At 53.8% G+C, this 16,343-nt stretch overlaps 1 protein-coding gene across 1 annotated transcript in view; it reads left to right on the top strand.

Moving 5' to 3' along the window:
• The window catches only part of CDK18 (cyclin dependent kinase 18), a 39,321-nt gene extending 26,968 nt beyond the window's left edge, over window positions 1-12,353 (top strand). The window contains exons 3-16 of the mRNA XM_069772070.1: window positions 697-842; window positions 1,211-1,336; window positions 3,315-3,371; window positions 3,616-3,730; window positions 3,860-3,954; window positions 4,061-4,123; window positions 4,509-4,632; window positions 4,720-4,840; window positions 5,181-5,278; window positions 5,657-5,762; window positions 5,980-6,022; window positions 6,530-6,620; window positions 6,965-7,042; window positions 7,356-12,353. Of these exons, the coding sequence (XP_069628171.1) occupies window positions 697-842; window positions 1,211-1,336; window positions 3,315-3,371; window positions 3,616-3,730; window positions 3,860-3,954; window positions 4,061-4,123; window positions 4,509-4,632; window positions 4,720-4,840; window positions 5,181-5,278; window positions 5,657-5,762; window positions 5,980-6,022; window positions 6,530-6,620; window positions 6,965-7,042; window positions 7,356-7,390 (1,298 nt within the window). The 3' untranslated portion in view covers window positions 7,391-12,353. The remainder of the gene's footprint in view (window positions 1-696; window positions 843-1,210; window positions 1,337-3,314; window positions 3,372-3,615; window positions 3,731-3,859; window positions 3,955-4,060; window positions 4,124-4,508; window positions 4,633-4,719; window positions 4,841-5,180; window positions 5,279-5,656; window positions 5,763-5,979; window positions 6,023-6,529; window positions 6,621-6,964; window positions 7,043-7,355) is intronic.
• Window positions 12,354-16,343: the final 3,990 nt, after the last annotated feature.

The following is a 16,343-nucleotide window of genomic DNA, read 5'->3' as shown; positions in this document are numbered from 1 at the left end:
GTTTTGCAGTAAATGACTCTGCAGCCTTTAATCCCAAACACCTTCTGAGAAACGGTCACATCCTTGGAGGAAAGTACCCTGATGTCTGTTAGTTTTGGTGGTTCCTGAGGCAGATTAGGTACGCGTGCTTGTAAGCTCCCCAGAGGCAGGGCTCTTTTTCTGTTTTGTTTTTGTACAGACCTAGCACAGAGGGATCCAGAGCCACGGTCAGGCACCAAGGTGTTCCTAAAGCGCAAATCATGTTTTGTCTAATGTGACTTTAGTGAAGATACGGCTGGAAAGTTAAGATGAATGCTCACCCATGCAAAACCCTGTGGTGCTGCTGCAGAGGGGTGAGCTGCCTGGTGGGTTGAGCACTGGACTGGGACGTGGGAGATCCGGGTGGCCTTGGGTGTGAAGCAATTCCCCTCCTCATCTGTCAAAAGAGACCTTCATTGCAGGGGGCTTCATGAGGGCACTTTGGGGGTGCTGCTGAGCAGAGCTGTGCGGTGGCGATGCACCAGGAGTCTGGAGCGAAAAGCAGGTATTCCCTCTGCCTCCTGGATATAGAAAAGGAAGAAGACTTTCCCATGGCCCCAGAGCATCTCCGGACCTCCCTGCCCTGCTCTCACTCTCTTTTCTCCAAAGCAAGTGCCTTGGGCCTTGGCACATCTGCTACCACTCCAGCAGCTTGCTCTCCTTTCTCTTTGTCCTCAGACCTGGCTCAAGGGCACCTGCAGCTGGGACATCTGGGCAGGGACTTCCGAGCAGACACCAGCCCCATCTCCCCCTCTGAGGTGGAAGGCCAGTCCCCGATGGCCGTGCGCTACCGCAACAACAACCAGCGCCGTTTCTCCATGGAGGCAAGTACCGCTGCAGGCTGGAGCGGGCAGAAGGGACGTGGCAAGTTCTGGTTGTCACCTGCCTGCTGGCTGGAAAAAACGGTGTTTGATTCGTGGGGACCTGGCAGCCTCAGACACGAGCCCTGATGTCCTCTTGGGTGCACTCAACGTGACTCCCATAGTAGCTGACAACCCCAGTGCGCATCCCCATGCACGTGCATGCACGCACACCTTCCTTTTTCCTTTGACTAAGGGTCCCACAGAAGCTGCACCCGTTGCTTCGTCATTAATACCAGCTCTGGTTAGAGAGCACTTCCCCTTGAATGTCTCTGGACAGTCCTCCTGTCATCTGATGCATTCATCGCCCGCTCTTCTGGCCCTCTCCGCAGGATGTCAGCAAGCGTCTTTCCCTGCCCATGGACATCCGCCTGCCCCCCGAGTTCTTGCAGAAGCTGCAGATGGAGAGCCCGGAGTTCCCCAAGCCCCTCAGCAGGATGTCCCGACGGGCTTCCCTCGTAAGTCTCACCCTGCAGAGCGAGCAGTACCGGGCACAGCGTCTCGCTTCGTGCATACAAGTCCCAGCCAGCAGATGCATGTGCTGGTTGCCACCCACCCATGCAGTCATGCCCTGCTGTGCAAGCTCACTTGTACCGCCTGTGCATCATGGAGATACGCGCGCACACATCCCTGCCCATGAAAATCCCTTTCTGCACGCTCCCAGCAGCACACATTCCCCCTACCATGCACATATGCATCTCTTCCCCTGCGTCACTCCTACGCATGCACATCTGCGTACTGCTGTGCAAATCCCCAGGCCTGCACATTCCTTCACTCACCTCTGCACACACCTGGCTTTCCTCTTGGCCTGGCTCCTTCCAAATAGGAGGCGGAAAGCCTCCCGCGGTTTAGCAAGTGCCAGAGCCTCTGCTAGTTGAAATGCAAATGCCGATAAATAATGAATTAGCTTTTGCATCAGTGTTGGCATTTCAGTTTCTTTACTGCAGAGCATCAGCATATGTAGGAGCAAAAACCCAGTGCCCTGTTTACAAATGTGCAAGCTTGTGTCCTGCTGCCCAGGAGTGCTCAGTGCTATACAGATACAACAGCGAGGTCTCAGCAGGCGTCTTCAGATCTGGCATGCCTATTCAGGGAGAGGGAGGAGAAGAGGAGAGCTTGCATTTACCTCCCTGTTCTGTCTAATCAATAAAATAGACACAGCCAGAGCAATGTGTCATTAATATTCATGGTCCCCCCCATGAATAAGGCATGCTCCTGCAATGCTCCCAGTATGGCTCTGGGGGGTGTACAGCACCTCAGATTGCAGCAGCCACCTCATTTCCCTGCTCAGGACACATCTGTTCCCAGGGTGCGCAGAGGGTTTGGGGAAGCCAAAATGGCATTAAAAAAACACTATGTTCCCTTGGGATTTGCTGGTCCATATGCAGCCTGCAAGAAAGCAGCTTGTGAGAGCTTGGTGGTGTGGTCAGTGCTTGTTGCAAGGAAAAAGCCTTTTCCGTGGGGCAGATCTGGTGAGCAGGGGATGCTGTGAGAGCATCCCAGACCTGGGGCTGCTGATTCTCCCGGCAGAGCCCTGGGCACAGTGTAGGGGGGCTCCTTCAGTGCCTCCCCCAGGGGATCCTTTCCCTGCACGGCCCTTATCTTTGCCTGCTGATTGACAGCTGTCCATCCAGCTCCATCTGCTGATGGTGGGTGGCATGGCATGGGCCCTTGGCTCAGGAGAGGGGGGCAGTGGTGCTGGGTTGGGGGGCCTGCCCTGGCACACAGATAACCCAGACTAACCAAGGAGGTGCCTCTGTCCCCACAGAAAACTGCAGTTTCAGGGGTCTGCTAAGGAGTGACACCTAAATCTGTGGCCTTGCAGTGGTTGCCCTTCTTTCACCGGGTACACGAGAGCAGGTCTCAGCAATATGTTAAAGAGTTACTGTTCCAAATGGGAAAATATCCCTTTCACGCTTGATTTAAACAGCACACAGAGAAATGAAAGGTGTCAGTAAAAACCAGGACATAGGAAAGCACTCAAGAAAAGGGCTGGGCATCGGCAGCAGGATCCCACGAGGCTTCTGCCATAGAAAAGGCATCAGCTCTTTGCAAATCACGGCTCCTGTTTGACTCGGCCGCTGCTGGGGGCATGTCAGGGTGGTGGATGAGAGGAGAAGGGAATTGCAGGGGTGGCAGCGGGAAGGGGCAGTCGTGCAGGCTGCGGCCGCCCTGGGGTACGGGATGCAGGCGCCATCCATTTCACTGAAGCAGCCAGTGGGTTATGAAGGTTTTCTGATTGATTGCCTAGTCACCTGCAGGGCTTCTCCAGGAAAGTAATGGACTTTATCTACTTAGATCAGCTGGGCTTCTGCATGCAAACACCTGATCTGCCCTCAAAGCTGTTCCTGTCCAGTGTCCTTGACCTTCCCCCCGGAGGTGAAGCCATCCCTGGATGAGATCCCTCCCAGTGATGTTTTCCTTTCTCTCTTACAGTCAGATATTGGGTTTGGGAAGCTGGAAACCTATGTTAAACTGGACAAACTGGGAGAGGTGAGTAGACTATGAAACCCTGTAAGGATTTAAATTGTTAGAAGGGCAGCTTGAAGTGCAAAGGGCAGACTGTAGCCAAATTTCTTCAATACCTCGCAATTTTTAGACCAAGTCTTTCTGTGGACTTCAGACTTGGCCCTGTAGCTTCAAATGATCCTTCCTCCAAATGTTATGGAGTATATCAGTGTTGTGCCACCCTGGTAAATGGTCTGCATGGCTTGTATTTTCTCTCCCCCCAACCCAGGGCACTTATGCCACTGTCTTCAAGGGACGCAGCAAGCTGACCGAAAACCTCGTTGCCCTGAAGGAAATCCGCCTGGAGCACGAGGAAGGGGCACCTTGCACGGCCATACGGGAAGGTGAGGGCAGGAGGGGCTTTTCCCCATCGCAGCCCTCCTGAGCAATGCTGGCGGATTTGGGACAGGGTGGTGCAGGTCGAGCCGTATCCAGGTCCCGCTGCCCCAACCTGCCATCTCCTCTCCTCGCAGTGTCACTGCTGAAAAACCTGAAACACGCCAACATCGTGACCCTGCACGACATCATCCACACGGAGCGCTCCCTCACCCTCGTCTTCGAGTACCTGGTGGGTCTGGAGGGGCTTTCTGCGGCAGCAGGGGGGCAGTTGCCCCTCTGCAGGTGGGCGATGGGGGCTGAGGGAAGGACAGGCTGACGTGTGCTTCCTCTTGCAGGACAACGACCTCAAACAGTACCTCGACAACTGTGGGAACCTGATGAGCGTGCACAACGTGAAGGTAAGACGGTGCTGCCTGGGACCCCGTACCCCTGCCTCTCCCCACATGAGTGCAGTCTAGGGTGTTACAGGGCTGGGTGAGGCTGGATACCCCTTCTCTCCTCACTTCAGCCTTCTTAAACTCTGACCTTTTTCAGCCTGCTCTGATGCTCCACAAGGTTTTCTCCAAGTCACTGCCACCCTAAATAAAATGACTGTGCATGCAGACTTTGTTCAGCCCCTTTTCGGGATTGCTGGTGATGGGCCTGAACAATTGTCTACAGTGTGTCCCACACCAGGCCGGCTTCGAGGGGGTCTTTCCGGGCCATGACTTTAAGAGCCCTTGAGACAGACTCATTTTTGGTGCCCGTGTTCCAGTGCTAAATGCCAGCCCCTTCTCCCCACAGATCTTCATGTTCCAGCTGCTGCGTGGTCTGGCTTATTGTCACGGGAGAAAGATCCTGCACCGAGACCTCAAACCCCAGAACCTGCTCATCAACGAGAGAGGAGAGCTCAAGCTGGCTGACTTTGGTAGGTGGACCTCTCTGGGGAAGGTGCAGCATTGCAAGAAGGTGCAGCTAGGTGCAGCTCCTTGACGCCCATCCCCTTCATCCTCAGGACTAGCCAGAGCCAAGTCAGTCCCTACAAAAACGTATTCTAATGAAGTGGTCACGCTGTGGTACCGGCCCCCCGACGTCCTGCTGGGATCTACGGAATATTCCACACCCATCGACATGTGGTGAGCCATGGGTCCAAACCGAGCTTCCCAGGGTCTCCGGGACGGTGGGTCGGGCATTTCCATCCGTCCGCCAGTGCAGCACCATACGTGCCCACAGTGCTGGTGACACCAGAGGGTGGTGGGCTCTCCCAGGGACCACGCTGTTTTCCATGACCCCTGGCGTTCAAGGTCTTTGGAGCACACTGTCCACATCAGGGGTGAACGGTTACCCGTAACAGATTGGGGATACAGCTCCTGGAGCTCATTTCGTTCTCCAGGAAGCTCAGCCCTGGCCAAGGGGTGGTGGGGCATCCCCAGGGCTTCTCCCTCGCTAATCCCAGAGCCTCTGCTGCTGCTTTAGGGGTGTTGGGTGCATCCACTATGAGATGGTCACCGGCCGGCCCATGTTCCCCGGTTCCACGGTGAAAGAAGAGCTGCATTTGATCTTCAGGCTGCTGGGTGAGTCTTCTGCTGTCTCCCAAATCCCCACGCGAGGGCAGTGGCTGACTGCAGGAGCGGTGACAAAGCGCAGCCTCGGAAGCTTGGAGGGAGCCCAGCCCGTTGGCAAAGCCTTGCAGTGGCGTGGGCAGGCGTGGGCAGGCGTGGGCAGGAGTGGGCAGAGGCTGCCTGCAGCCTCCCCCCAGGCTTGCAGTCAAGCAGAGGTGTGAGGGCGAGGAGCTCCTCGCCGGCTGCCCCGTGGGATGCGCAGGCGAATCCCAGCCTGCCGGGGATATTCGTGCCCTCTCTCTCCTGGGCAGGATCCTGGCATTCGCATGCATGAGGCTCTTCTCTCTGCACCAAGTGAGGATGACAGGTTTCCCTCTCTCCCCCTCTCAGGAACCCCAACAGAAGACACCTGGCCTGGAATAACATCCAACGAGGAGTTTAAGGCTTACAATTTCACCCAGTACCGAGCCCAGCCGTTAATAAATCACGCTCCAAGGTACCTTCTTGAGCAGGGACACGTAAGGCATGGTGGGCTTGCGCTGGTCGTAAACAGGAGCCTGGGGAGACCAGTTTCGTTTCCTCCTTGGGGTGCCGGCAGCTTCTGAATGCAGCTGTGCACTGGAGGTCCCAGCTGCCACTTGTCCCTTGCATTGACGATTGCAGTGTCTCCTGGGTGCAATAATGCTCCGTTTTTCATTTCCTCCTTCTCTAAGGCTGGACTCAGAAGGGATTGACTTGCTGATGAACCTCCTTCTGGTGAGTGGTAGAGCAGTCCAGGTCGATGGCAAAGGGAATTGCTGAAGTGAAGGTACTCTGGCTGCCCTCACACTGATTTTGGAGCCAGGCAGGAGACGAGCTGCGACTGCAGAATAAGTCATAGCCCTACAGCTATGGCATTGTAGGTGCTAATCCCAACCACTAAGGATGGTGAATCATCCTTCACCCTGTGTCCTTTCACACAAGTGAGAGGACACAAACCTGATGATCCATAAGGCACGACATGACTGGTGCACTCACAGTCACACAGTGTGTGCTGTCCCTTGTGCACATGCAAATGGTACTAGTGATTGCCTGCACACCCCCATGGTGAGCACAGTGTTTGGACACACTGCCACCCACGCGGCATATGAAATTGCTTGGGGACTTACATGTGCATAGGTGCACAAATGTGCACACACCCTGTATGGGGCCTCTGTGCCCACTTGAATGCCGTCTCGCACGTGCAGACTGTATGTAATTGCCTTTCTCTGGGACTTTGTGCAGTACGAAGCCAAAGGCCGGATTTCGGCGGAGGCAGCCCTGCGGCACGCTTACTTCAAGAGCCTGGGAGAGCGGGTGCACCTCCTGCCTGACAGTAAGTGCAGGCTGTCCTCTCGCCTGGGGGATGTGGAGCAAAGAGCTTCTGCGCAGCCCGAGGGTGATGGTTTGCAGCCAGATCTCTTCGGGATGCCTCCTGTCTTTGCTTACTCCGAGGAAATGGGTGCTTCTGCAGCAGGGTGGAGTGGGAGCTTGGGGGCTGCAAAAGCAAGAAACGGTTTTGGGCAGGACGGTGTAGAGTAGGAGTGAGTGTGAAAGGAAAGCTCTGATGAGGTGCAGTGCTGCATTTGGGCGCTGCTGTCCCTCCTGGCTCTGGGTTTGCAGACTGCTGCTGGCTCAGCCAGCTGGACTGACCCCTTTCTCTCTGTCCCCTCTGCCTAGACGTCTCCATCTTCTCCCTGAAGGAGATTCAGCTTCAAAAGGACCCTGGCTACCGAGGCTCAGCCTTCCAGCAGTCAGGTAGGACTGGGGAAAATCATGCTGACCTCTCCCAGGTGGTGCCACGGACCGTGCTGGCACTGAGGTTACTCCCAGTGGGTCCCACATAGGAAAAAGCCAAACCTGATCCCTGACCCCCGCTTTAGTCCACAAGTTACCCCGGGACATCCTTGCTTGTCACCTACCACAGTACCAAAGTCACATCTAGGTGTCCCGAGGACCTCCTCCGTGAATGCCGTGGGCTCGTAACCTCCTAACCCGCAGGGCTCGGCTTCTCTGCAAAGTGTCACTCACCGTCTGCCCTCTCTGACCCATCTCTCTCTCTCTTCCTCAGCCCGAGGGAAGAACAGGAGGCAGAGTATATTTTAAACTCGGATCTCGCGTTCCCCTTGTCACCATGGAGATCAAAGCACTGAGAAAGGAGACGGCAACACGCTCCCACCTGACCCACCGCAGAATTACTGACTCGAGCAGGATGATGCTGAAGCGCCCTTGGCCACAGGCTCTCCCCTGCCTGTCCCCACAACCACAGCCCCTAGCAGCTGCTGTTGATGGACCTGTGGCCTTTTTCCCCTCTTGTTTTCACGTTGCCCCCATCAGACGTGAGCCGCTGCCCTCTTGTGCAGGTGCTCTAGTGAGGAGCTGCCCTGGGCACTGCCCGGAGCGCAGGATCGTGAGCTGCCCCAGGGAACCGCTCGCTGCCCTTGGGGGGGTGAGCTGGGCATGGGGAGGTTTTGTGAGCAGAGAGTGGTATCTCCAAAGCTGGGCGGTGGATCGTAGCGTTTGGCCCAGGCAGGCATTTTGGAAAAAGTACCTTTGCTCGGACAACCTGCTCTGCACCCCCCGTTTCTTGGGGAGACACTTTGCAGCCACGTTACGAGTCGGGGGCATGACCCAGCCTGGCACTGGAGAGACTGCACCTGAAGCACAAAAACCAGGGCAGCCCTCCTTTATTTGCCCTTGCCTCTGCCTACATACCCCTTTTTTCTCTCCCCATCTTTGATACCTGAATCCTGGCAAGGATGGAGCAGCTGGGAGGAGGGGGCTTCCCCTTGCTTCCCCCAGCATCTCCCCCTCCTTGCCACCATTGCATTTCCAAATTCAGTCAGCTGGCTGCTCCCCAGGGATGTCCTGAGCTGAGACCAAGGGTTGGCTTATCCCTCCTGGGGTACCTGCTGGTAGGGCTGTGCAGAAGCGGGGGCAGATGAGCATCAGCTCCGTGCTGCCTCCCATTGCTGCGCTGAGCCCTTCAGCCAGCCTTTCCCAGGCACCGACGGAGCAGCCCCTTTCTCATCGCCGAGCCTGCCGCCCCCCCAGCCCGGGACCCTCTCCGCCATCATCACAAGGGGCAGGACACGGTTCCCAGACAAGCGCATCTCCCCCCGTCCCGTCGCCGAGCCCCGTGCGACGTGGCAGAGCCCGAGCCGTGCAGCTTCTCCGTACCAAAGTGTTGCACACACCCACCTCAGTGCATTTCTACCCAGAGGAAGGGGGAGAGGTGCCAAACCTCCCACAGCTCAGCTGTGGGGACCAGAAATAGACCCGGAGAGAAGCAAATCATCCCTCAAACCTCTTCGCCTGGCCTCTACATTTGTAGCCAACGCCAGATCATACCAGCCCTGACTCAGATCGATGCCGTGAGACTGAGGTGTGTGCTTAGATCTGAGCGTGCTTTGCTGGCCGAGGACTGCTCCTGGTGCGTTTTCCTCTCCATCCGCTTCAGGAACGTGCCAAATCCATCCTGAGCGAAGAGGCCCTGCTGCACCTCTCCCCCACAGCCTGCAAACAGCCCGAAACGTCTTCGAGTGTGTGAGTGTTGCAAGAAGTCTTTCTACTGTATAATATTCACATCCTTTTCTTGGCTGTCCCAGATGACTAGTCCTCTCGCCCATCGGTCCTCCAGCCCATGGATGTGGCCAGGAGACTCTGGACTTGGCAGGTGCTGTGACTGTCACCGGGCACTGGCACTGGCAGGACATGCTGATTGATGTCTTAACCCGTCACGCTCCCAGCCTGGGAGGCATTGCTCAGGGGACGGTAACTCTCCATGCCACTGTTTTCCCATCGAGCAGGGACAGAGGGCTCTGTTTTCTGCTTTGCTCTGCAGCATTTCTTCTGTGATCCTTGGAAAATGCAAAGCGTGAGGATAAATACGGAGACCCCCAAGCCTCCCAAAGCTTCTGGGGTGACTCCTCCCTGTGCCAGTGCTGGATGCGCCCTCCGAGCTTCCCCCATCAGACCAAAGCTGTTAATTCGGGTTTGTCCTAGACAAGCATCCAGACGTCTGCATTGTTTGAGGTTTGCCCATCCCTACTCAGTTCCCTTCTCGGTATGTCCAGCATACGGCAGGCTGAATAGTTCATTAATTGTTTCCATTTGATAGGGAAGAGCATGAATAGCCATCAGCCACCAGTGACGCATTTCACCCTGATGTCAGGGTAGCGTTTTGCCTGGTTTCCTACACCCGGTTCCTGCTGCATGGGGTTTTTCAGTAGGGAGGTTTGCAAAGGGAGGTGTTGGCTGGAGTAAGTCTGAACTCTCGCACTGTCATATTTTCTTTCACAAAGGCATTTTCTACAGGAATTTCCTTGGCATGGCAGGGATCTGCGGTGCAGACTTGCACTTCCCAGGGCAGCCAGCTCCTATCGGGAATTAGCAGCTCAGCAGGCAGGCCAGCTCACGGGCGCAGCATCTGCCCCTGCGGCAGCACCTTCAGGTACACGGGGCGAAAAGTGCTGGCGTCCCCGGGGGGGTCAGAGCCTCCCCTGAGGTCTGTGAGCACAGATCGGACCGGAGGGAGCAGGAACCCCCTCCACCCACTCTTGGGAAGCCCATTCAGGACACGTTCGACCTGTCTTCGTGCAGTTTTCTTGCTTGGCGTTACCATCCCCATGCGCTGAGATTGCCTTGGGCATAAAGCGTGCTGGGGCAGCGGGTGCCCAGCTGAGCCGTCCTGCTTTCACGCCGGGAGGACGGAGGCAGACCATGCTGGACCACCAGATCGGTGTGCTCTCAGCTCTCCCCGTGTAAGAGAGGTATTCCTCTTGAAGGTCAAGGTCACCTACGGGAACCGCTGGGGAGAAACGTCAGGGAAAAGACCTAGCAATGACCGTGTAGACAGGACTGCTTTACCCGGGATCAGATAGCAAAGAGAAAGGGCCTGTTAGCTGCTGTTTATTCTTTCATAGCCTTTGCCTTTCCTCCTACAAGTCCTCCCTGAAGGAGACACTATTATTGACTAGCCCTGTGTGCTACTAACAGCCTGAATTTAAGATAACCCCTTTTGTTCCACCACATCTAGTGGATATTTGATTCCTATTCAGAAGGGTGATAGCGTGTGTAAATATTGGTGCCTCACTGAGCGAGGTTCGATTTACAAGCTCCTGTCGCTGCTGCGTTTGCACGTGTCGGCTGGCAGAGCCCCGAGCGTCTGATCTCCCACGGCACGCTGCCCGCCAAACCTTCCCGACCGCGAAGAAAAGGAGCTGCAGGTTGGCAGCGATCAGTGCCGGGAGCCGAATCCCCCTTTCTCCATCTCCTGGATAGTGTTACAGTCCCCCTGAGGAGCGTGGGGTCCGGTTGGGTTTATGAGGACCAAGATCCCGTGGATGCCCCGGTTTATAGAAGCCCCGAGCAGAGCGGTACCCCGCTCCTCCCCGCCTGCAAGGGGAGGAAATCTGCAGCAGGGCTCCCGCTGCCGATGGCATCGCTCCCTGCCTGCTCCGGCAGCTCATCCCCGGGCAGGCTTTCCCTAGCGTTTGGATCGCCAGCCGGCTCTTAAGTTGGATTTTTTTAAAGTAGCGCTAATGAAAATGCTGGGAATGTCTGTGGCTCGCCGGCATTTTTTTCATTTCACGTGTTCTCCCATCCGTCACTTTGCAGAGTAACTGGCCCTCCTCGCAGATGGGGAGTTTTGACAAAAGGAAACTGTTGCTTTGTCTTCCAGACATTTTTCTTGCAATTTTTTTTTTTTACCAGTTCTGGTGGAAAATGGAGTTTTGGCTGTGCCCTCAGGAAAGGCTGTATTCTTTCGTCTCTCCAGCTGATAGCTAGTTAAAGAAATGTAAGTAAAGTAATGTGTAAAGCAAGGTCTGTGTTACGGGACAACAATAAAACTTACAGGCAGAGCTATTTAATTTCACTCTCTCCATACACACATGCACACGCCTTTCCTGGCCCAACCCGTTGCCAGATCTGTGTCAAGATTTTAAATAACAAAACTACATTGTATCTTGGAGACTAAGGACAAAAAAAGTGGATTTTTTCCTCCCCCTTACACATGATAAAAAAAAAAAAGTAATTGGAAGGCTGTTTTCCCAAGCTTCTCAAATGTTTTGTTTTGTTTTTTTCCCCATGACTTATCTTCAGTCAGAAATTAGGCTAGCATAAAACAGGAGCCAGAGCTCCCAGAGCAGGCTAGGGACAGGCAGGTGGGAAAACAGTAAAGAAAGAGTCTAACCCACTGGACTGAGGAAAGTAAAAGGTTTAATGTGTGTGTCCCAAGGACGGGGAAGGGACCGGACCCGGGGGTGGGAGCGTGCCCGGCCTTACGTGGCCAAACTCTGCTTTCACCAGCCTAAATCTGGCATCTTGCAGCCACGCAAGCCCAGGTTTGCTCAGAGCACGGAGCCAGCGATGGCTGAGCGGGTCCTGCGAGGGCCATCAGGTCTTGAGCCCGAAATACCTGAGGTTAAAAGTGACAGGATCTCACCTGCCGAAAGCTGTGGCTCTCTGCCCGACCGTGCTGCTCCGGCCGTGCCGCACCGCCGTCCTGCCTCTGTACGCTCGAGTCTTGTAAGAAATGTGTTTGGATGTCCCCTTAGCACTCCCCGGTAGCGATGTCTGGGCACAAACACTATGAAACCCACTTTCTGGTTTCTTCATTGCCTTCTTTCCTCCTCAGCATTATGCTTGTCCTACAGCCTACAGCAGGAAAAATAGATCCAAGCGGCGAGGATACACATACTGTGAATGTTCTCTGGTGTGATTCATTTGCAGAATACCAGTAATATATTTAACTAGAGTTGTACAAATGAAAGATGCATTTTAAAAGAAATGATTTTAAAGATTTATTCCAAAAGAAGCAATGATTTTTTTATAGAAAGTTTTTCTGGAATAAATGGAAAGGTACAAAAAAAAAAAAGAATAAAAGATTGTATCCATCTATCAATCTTGTGTCTGAATGTTTTATAAGAATATTTCAATTTTTGTATTCAGATGTGTCATGGACTATTTTGTGGATGTGCTCATTTTATTGCTAAGGCTTATATTACAGTTGTATTGTGAACGCTCCAAAGCCAAGATTGGACAATAAACTTTATTGAATACAGGATAGTTTTGTACAGGATATAATTTTTTTCTTTTCTTTTTTTTTTTTTGGTAGGAGAAGGATCCACTTTGTTTTTGAATTTCAGCTAGGTAGCACTGACATCTCGGGCACGCAGGTCCCTTGGCAGGCTCCTGAGCGGTGAGTTGCTCCGTGCTGGGCGTGCAGGGGACGCAGGCTGCCGGACCGTGGCAGGGATTGTGCCGTGCCGTGCCGTGCCCTCGTTGTGCCTTCCCGCAGACTCATTCCCCACAGCTGCTTTCTGTGCAGCTCCAGGATGCCTTTTGTTTTCACTCCTGCTAGCCAGGGCATTTTTCAGCTGGCTATGGTAAACTCCCAGGCACAGACTTGGTGCAAAAGGAGTTTCCCACTACCTGATATTTGCAGGAGGTTGAAACAAAAGACCTCAGAAACTTATGTGCAATAGGAAAATGTTTCTGTGGTCCCTTGCACGGACCCTAAGGCCCTAAACAAATATTGCCATAAGCCTATCAGGCAAATAAAGCACAGAGCTGACGTGCCCAGCCCATGGTTGCAAAGTGACTGAAGGGCAGAGCTGGCGAAGGGACAGGGGAGCCCGGTTTCCCACAGCTCTAGCAGCTAAAAATCTCCCTGAGATCCGAGCTATTCAGCGCAGCAATCCCCTTTACATATTCCTGCTCTCTGGCCCATCGGTGCTGAAGAGAAGTTATGGCCACCTGGGTCTGGGGGACCCGGGACGAGCCAGAGGTGGAGGACGGGGGGACCTGTGGGATCTTTGGGGCCAGACCCGTGGTGTGAGCCCGTGGACGACGGGCGGCTGGTTTAGGGAAGGGGGCAATGCCCTTCATCCCCCTCCCCGGGCTGCACCTCCAGCCAGCGCCCAACCTGCCTGAGTCACGTTCAGGCACTGGTGTGGGCAGATCCCCAGTAACAAGCTGTTTGCCAAACCAGTTCCTCCATCTGCCGCTCTCATTCCTCCAGTCTCGCGGCAGCTGCCGGCACTGGGTCGGGGGAAATGCCACCGGGCAGTCCCAGCCCATGGACCCGACCGGCATTTGGATGTTCCCGGCTGCCCAAATAACCACGACCTCCCCGCTCCATGTCACTTAGGGGGATCCTTCTCCCTCACAAGGATGCTCAAGGCAGGTCACCCATCGCTCCCCAGGTCTCTCAGTGTATCTGCAAGGCGGGGACGATACCTGCTGCGCTCAACGAGATTATTTGTGTGTCATTAAATTACAGGTGCGTCTCGGGAGGCTCAGCCTGGTCGTTTCCTTGCAGCCTGCAGCCCTCCTCTGCTGCAGTTTTAGTGCAGTAAAGGAGGAAGCACGTTGATTCCAGCTAAATCGGAGTGGGTGTGTGAATTATTTCAGTTGGACGGTAGGAAAACATGTAGGTGAGCGCTTCCTCCTTTTAGACAAGTGTCACAGGATCTGTAATAACTGGGCCAAGATCTCAGGCTAATGCTTGACCTAGAAGTGGAGCCAAGCTTTCCAAATCACACAGTGTGTTTTAAAACTCTTGACCCTGAAATAACATGAGGTGAACACCTCTCTTGTGTGCTGCCTGCCGTTCCAGCTGCCCAGCCCATTCGTGCTGCGTTGCTGAGCACCTTACATGCAGCCTAGAATAATTCAACCCATTGTATGGAGAATTTACCCGGTGTTGTAAGAAGCATCATGTCTTTTCTCAGTAACGTTCAATGAGTCGGGGTGGTTATTTTCTTACCTGCTTAAGCTTGCTTGGTGGTGGGTTTTTTGGGCTGAGTTACAGCTGTTGAAAGGCATCGGTGCGCCTGTCTCCAAACGCGCATGCGGCTCGTCGGCCCATCATACCAGACGCGTCGTTGCTGGGATAACGTGTTTGGGTTTCTGAGGGTGTCAGCCCAGATTTTCCCTTTGTGGTCTCTTGGCAAAAGGGGGAAAACCATTCGACAGTATCTCAGCCCCAGGCCCTTGGCCGCAGCTGCCAACCCAAACACTGGCAAAAGCCTTGAAGGAGCCTGTCCCCAGGCGCCTGCTGTCCCAAGCCCACCCGTGGGGCCTCAGCTGGTTCCACCCCGAGGAAACCTTTAGAAAACCTATTACTAGAATTGAATTTCCCCACTGTGTTGAGACTGGGCTAAGAGAAGTGATGCCAGCATCACAACAGCAAATCTGAACAAAATCTGGCTTCTCGGTTGAAGGTCTATAGAGTAGTCACTGCAAAGCAGGACCGATCATGTTAAAGGAGTAATTGCTCCACTGGCTGAAAAGATTAACTAATATAGTGTGAAAAAACCCCGCTGTGTCTCTTGCTGCCCCAGGAACATGCGAGGGCACAGGAAGCAAAAGGAAGGTGCTTCTCAAATGCTTGTCGGATCTTTTTGAGCAGCAATGGCACGCACCGACTGCTGCTGCTCTCTCTGATCATGCTGCTCTGCTATTCCTTCATTCATGATTTCACTTTGCAGTTTGCAGCAAGCGCAAAAATGTGGGTGTTTAATTCATTGCAAGTACAACATTGATTTCAGTTTGGAAAACAGCCTAAAGTGCCTCCTCGTGAAGCTAATTCTGGTATTGCACATACTCATAGTCCTGTGGCTTGCATTTTTATGAGCTACTTCTGAGGATCTGGGTTTCAGTATGTGGAGCCAGAAAGGATCAGTGTGTTCTTATGCTGACTAACCCACCTACGCTTCGTTTCTTATTTGCAAGCATATCTTGCATGATTTGTGTTATCCCTGATAAAATGGCCTGATATTCCTGGAAGCAAGTGTGCTGGCATTTAGGCCATTGCTTAGCAAAGTGGGGTCAACTGTTGTAGCTGGGGTAGGGGTTGTACTAACATTTGTAACTTCTGGTGCCTGGATGCTGCCTTTTCATCTGGGAGTGGACACAGTGAACCTGAAAAGGTGGGGAAAGCATTGCTCAGCCATTTTATAATTGGGAAAGTCAGGGCCCAGAGAGCTGATGCTATCAAGTGATGGTGATGCAGTAATGGAAGCCAGGAGCAGACTGCAGGTCTCCTGACTCCCTATCTGGTAAGGGGAGAACCAAGATCAAGATTGACATCAAGAATGTGGTCCAGGGGAGCCACGGGTAAAGCCCTGTCAGCCCTTTTATTGGGGCATGGCAGGCACCCGGTGTGTGGAAGATAAGGATCTGCTGTTTCATGAAGTAACCCCCAGCTCCATGCACAAGGAGGTGTATGGACAGAGAGGGTCAGGAGATGATCTTCCCAGCAGCATTTTGATGGAAAGGCCTTTACTGTCACAATCCTTCTTCCTTTGTGCTATTTTGTCCCCACTTATTGATGGAGGAAGAGAAGCTGAGGTAGTCTGCAGTGGCGTGGCCTCTCAAAGCTGGTTACTGCCTGGCAGGGAGAGCCTGAGGCTGTGGCTCACAGGCCTGTGCATCAGCCTCCTCCTCCCCTCCATCCTGCCATCCAGGCTATTAAGGAAGATGGTTTATCACGTAATGATAAAACCCAATTTCCGGCCATGCTGTTGACTCACTCCGTGTCTGTAAGCAAAGAGCGAGCTTCATTCCTCAGTTTCCCCATCAGTAAAAGGGGATAACAACATTGCTCCATCCCTCCAGGCAGCTGAGCTGTTTCTTTGATTGCTTAATGGTTTCAGGTACAGGTGCCTGGCAGCCACAGTTCTGCCTTCAGGGCCATCAGGGGTTTATTGCCCAGCTATTCTGGGTTATTGCCCCCAGTCGCCTTGTTCCCTTGGGTGGTGGAAGGGGGTATGATCCTGTTCTCCTTACTCTGGGAAGACTCCAGCAGATGCCACAGCCAGGGAAGAACAAAGACTCAGATGCAATTTGGATTAGCTAAACATTAAGCTATGTCCAGGTGGAAATAAGCACCTACAGCCCCGGAGCAGCATTCCTGAGGCACAGGTCACGGGACGTGTGAGTACGTGTGTGGGGTCCGCTGGCACGGGAAGGGACCTGGTGTGCAGGCCTGGAGCCAGCCCTCTGTCATGGCTGAGCTCCATCCATTCTGGTTTGCCTGGAAAGAGCGTTC

The sequence above is a fragment of the Haliaeetus albicilla genome, chromosome 26, assembly GCF_947461875.1.
Source record: "Haliaeetus albicilla chromosome 26, bHalAlb1.1, whole genome shotgun sequence".
NCBI lineage: Eukaryota > Metazoa > Chordata > Aves > Accipitriformes > Accipitridae > Haliaeetus > Haliaeetus albicilla.
This window is presented reverse-complemented; position numbering and strand designations above follow the sequence as displayed.